General features: G+C 37.1%; 1 protein-coding gene across 1 annotated transcript; it reads left to right on the top strand.

The window, feature by feature from the left end:
- Positions 1–3,044: 3,044 nt before the first annotated feature.
- On the top strand, positions 3,045–3,678 carry LOC147896120 (uncharacterized). Its single transcript, XM_087382223.1, has one exon. It carries the CDS (start codon positions 3,145–3,147, stop codon positions 3,676–3,678), a length of 534 nt encoding a protein of 177 aa, XP_087238349.1. The 5' UTR covers positions 3,045–3,144.
- The last annotated feature ends 468 nt before the right edge of the window (positions 3,679–4,146 follow it).

Raw genomic sequence — 4,146 nt, 5'->3', positions numbered from 1 at the left:
TGGACTTATTCTAGTCTTACAAAGGTATATTTTTCTATCACCTTAGCGGACATGCAAATTCTTTGAATTTTCGTCCAAGTGGTGATCAGCTGTTCAACTACATCGTTTTATCTTACGCGGGTGCAGAAGCCCCAATAGCTAATCTTATTCTCATTTATTCTTATTTAGAACAACAAAAATTCTAAATTTGTATAATTGGACTTATTCTAGTCCTACAAAGGTATATTTTTCTATCACCTTAGCGAACATGCAAATTCTTTGAATTTTCGTCCAAGTGGTGATCAGCTGTTCAACTACATCGTTTTATCTTACGCGGGTGCAGAAGCCCCAATAGCTAATCTTATTCTCATTTATTCTTATTTAGAACAACAAAAATTCTAAATTTGTATGATTGGACTTATTCTAGTCTTACAAATGTATATTTTTCTATCACCTTAGCGGACATGCAAATTCTTTGAATTTTCGTCCAAGTGGTGATCAGCTGCTCAACTACATCGTTTTATCTTACGCGGGTGCAGAAGCCCCAACAGCTAATCTTATTCTCATTTATTCTTATTTAGAACAACAAAATTTCTAAATTTGTATGATTGGACTTATTCTAGTCTTACAAAGGTATATTTTTCTATCACCTTAGCGGACATGCAAATTCTTTGAATTTTCGTCCAAGTGGTGATCAGCTGTTCAACTACATCGTTTTATCTTACGCAGGTGCAGAAGCCCCAACAGCTAATCTTATTCTCATTTATTCTTATTTAAAACAACAAAAATTCTAAATTTGTATGATTGGACTTATTCTAGTCTTACAAAGGTATATTTTTCTATCACCTTAGCGGACATGCATATTCTTTGAATTTTTGTCCAAGTGGTGACCAGCTGTTTAACTACATCGTTTTATCTTACGCGGGGGCAGAAGCCCCAACAGCTAATCTTATTCTCATTTATTCTTATTTAGAACAACAAAAATTCTAAATTTGTATGATTGGACTTATTTTAGTCTTACAAAAGTATATTTTCACCTTAGCGGACATGCAAATTCTTTGAATTTTCGTCCAAGTGGTGATCAGCTGTTCAACTACATCATTTTATCTTACGCGGGTGCAAAAGCCCCAACAGCTAATCTTATTCTCATTTATTCTTATTTAGAACAACAAGAATTCTAAATTTGTATGATTGGACTTATTCTAGTTTTACAAAGGTATATATTTCTATCACCTTAGCGGACAGGCAAATTCTTTGAATTTTCGTCCAAGTGGTGATCAACTGTTCAACTACATCGTTTATCTTACGCGAGTGCAGAAGCCCCAACAGCTAATCTTATTCTCATTTATTCTTATTTAGAATAATAAAATTTCTAAATTGGTATGATTGGACTTATTCTAGTCTTACAAAGGTATATTTTTCTATCACCTTAGTGGACATGCAAATTCTTTGAATTTTCGTCCAAGTAGTGATCAGCTGTTCAACTACATCATTTTATCTTACGCGGGTGCAGAAGCCCCAACAGATAATCTTATTCTCATTTATTCTTATTTAGAACAACAAAAATTCTGAATTTGTATGATTGGACTTATTCTAGTCTTACAAAGGTATATTTTCACCTTAGCGGACATGCAAATTCTTTGAATTTCGTCCAAGTGGTGATCAGCTGTTCAACTACATCATTTTATCTTACGCGGGTGCGGAATCCCCAACAGCTAATCTTATTCTCATTTATTCTTATGTAGAATAACAAAAATTCTAAATTTGTATGATTAGACTTATTCTAGTCTTACAAAGGTATATTTTTCTATCACCTTAGCGGACATGCAAATTCTTTGAATTTTCGTCCAAGTGGTGATCAGCTGTTCAACTACATCATTTTATCTTACGCGGGTGCAGAAGCCCCAATAGCTAATCTTATTCTCATTTATTCTTATTTAGAACAACAAAATTTCTAAATTTGTATGATTGGACTTATTCTAGTCTTACAAAGGTATATTTTTCTATCACCTTAGCGGACATGCAAATTCTTTGAATTTTCGTCCAAGTGGTGATCAGCTGTTCAACTACATCGTTTTATCTTACGCGGGTGCAGAAGCCCCAACAACTAATCTTATTCTCATTTATTCTTATTTAGAACAACAAAAATTCTGAATTTGTATTATTGGACTTATTCTAGTCTTACAAAGGTATATGAAGTTTACTGCCTGAAAGTTGAATGCACTGAATGTTTAATGGGCTGAAGTTTACTGACTAAAGGTTCAATGCGTAGAATGTTTACATACCGAAAGTTTTATGGGCTGAAAGTTTATAAGCTACAAGCAAATAGCATGCAACTTAATGGGCTGAAAGTTTACAGGCTGAAAGTGAGTAGCATGAAAGTCGATGGACTAGAAGTTAATAGCATGAAATTGATGGGTTGGAAGTTAATAGCATGAAAGTTTATATGCTGATACTTTAACGGACTGAAAGTTTTCCAAGGCTTCTCCAAATCATGTTGATATATCAATGTCATGTTTACATGTCACCCTTTTTTTTTGCTGGGCTCCTATTCAGCAAGCATGTTTAAGAAGCGTCTTCGAGTGAGCAGAGAGATATTTCACTACATTTGTGGAAGTCTGGCTCCACATATACAACCCAACACCACAGTATTGCATGATCTAGTGAGCCTAGAGAATCGTGTCAGTCTTTCGTTGCACAGGCTTGCATCTGGGACCAATCTGGAGGTTCTTGCAGACATGTATGGTTGTGCAAAGAGCACTGCTTGTGGAATTGTGCTTCAATTTTGCCGAGCAGTAAAAGATTCAGGGTTGAGAGATTTCTACATCAAATGGCCTACCAAGTCTCGTCGAGTGAAGTTGGCACGAGAATTTGAGGCAATTCGAGGGATATCATATGTTATTGGTGCCATTGATGGCTCACACATACCAATCATAGCACCAAAGCTGAACCATGTGGACTACTTCAATCGCAAAGGATTCCATTCTATACTTCTGCAATTGGTTGTTTCCGCAAATTGCCTTGTATGGAACTACGATGTGGGATGGGCAGGCTCTATTCACGACTCAATGAACTTTGCAAGAAGTGAGATCGGTCGCAGGTGTGAGACGTGAGCTTGGGAATTATTGTCTGGTGGGAGATTGTGCATACTCCTATCGGCCTTACATGCTAGTGCCTTTCAAAGGAAGCAAAGAGGGCTTTCCACCTTTGAAGTACCATTGGAACTTCATACAATCAAGCACAAGAATGTCAGTAGAGCAGGCATTTGGAATGTTGAAAGCAAGATTCAGATTGTTGCTAAAGAGATGCGACATGGATCTTCATAATGTTCCTAATGTTGTGGCAGCCTGCCTTGTTCTACACAATATTTGCATAGTTCACGGTGATACATTCGACATGGAATGGGTGCGCGAGGCTGAGGCAAGTTTGCAGATCCCCTCTTTGGAAGATGAGGGTCGAGAAAATGCCATGAATTGTATGGTGGAGCTACGAGCCACAAGGGAAATAGCAGAAGAAGAAGCTATAGAATGTGGACAGAGAGGTGGGGAGGCAGCAGCGGTTACTGAATTAGGGTCGAGTGATGCTCGTCGCAACAATTTAGCAAAGACAATGTACAGAGAGCATTCAAAAAGGATCATACGGAAAGTGTTTAGCGAGGAAGACAAGGATGATAGCTCCTCTTCATCAAGCATGGCATAGACAGTTGTAGCATAGATTGTTGTAGTAGTTGCATTGTATTCCATTACTATTTCTATGATGTAGTAAGATGGAGTTGCTTTCTATTAATGCAATAATGGAGTAAGATTGAATTGCACAAAAGTATACTTTCCGACAGGAGAGGTAAGCAATGAGTCAAGAGTCTACATCGATTAATGGCATGGAATAGATGAAATTGTCAATATGGTACTGTTTAACAACTCCATTATTACTATTTCTAAGTTGTGGTAATGCAGGCAATTGCAACTGACTTTCTGTCAATATGGTAATGCACGGGTCTGCTCTTTCTTTGTTTGGCATACCATGACTAAGCATGTACGTCTCCTCTTCCTTTGTTTGCATACCATGATTGAACTGAGCATGATTCAAGTATGAAACTAAAACTACATGTTTGATAACATACGCATGAAAACCAGTAGGCTCATTTTTTAATGAAAAACTTCACCAGCA

The sequence above is a fragment of the Dipteris shenzhenensis genome, chromosome 12 (genome assembly GCF_047967505.1).
Source record: "Dipteris shenzhenensis isolate YYH24624 ecotype China chromosome 12, Dip_SZ_1.0, whole genome shotgun sequence".
NCBI classification, from domain to species: domain Eukaryota; kingdom Viridiplantae; phylum Streptophyta; class Polypodiopsida; order Gleicheniales; family Dipteridaceae; genus Dipteris; species Dipteris shenzhenensis.
The sequence above is the reverse complement of the archived record's forward strand: the minus strand, read 5'-3'. Positions and strand labels throughout refer to the sequence as shown.

Coding starts and splice junctions, on each gene's coding strand:
- LOC147896120 (XM_087382223.1), top strand. CDS start 3,145: ATGCTAGTGCCTTTCAAAGGAAGCAAAGAGGGCTTTCCACCTTTGAAG.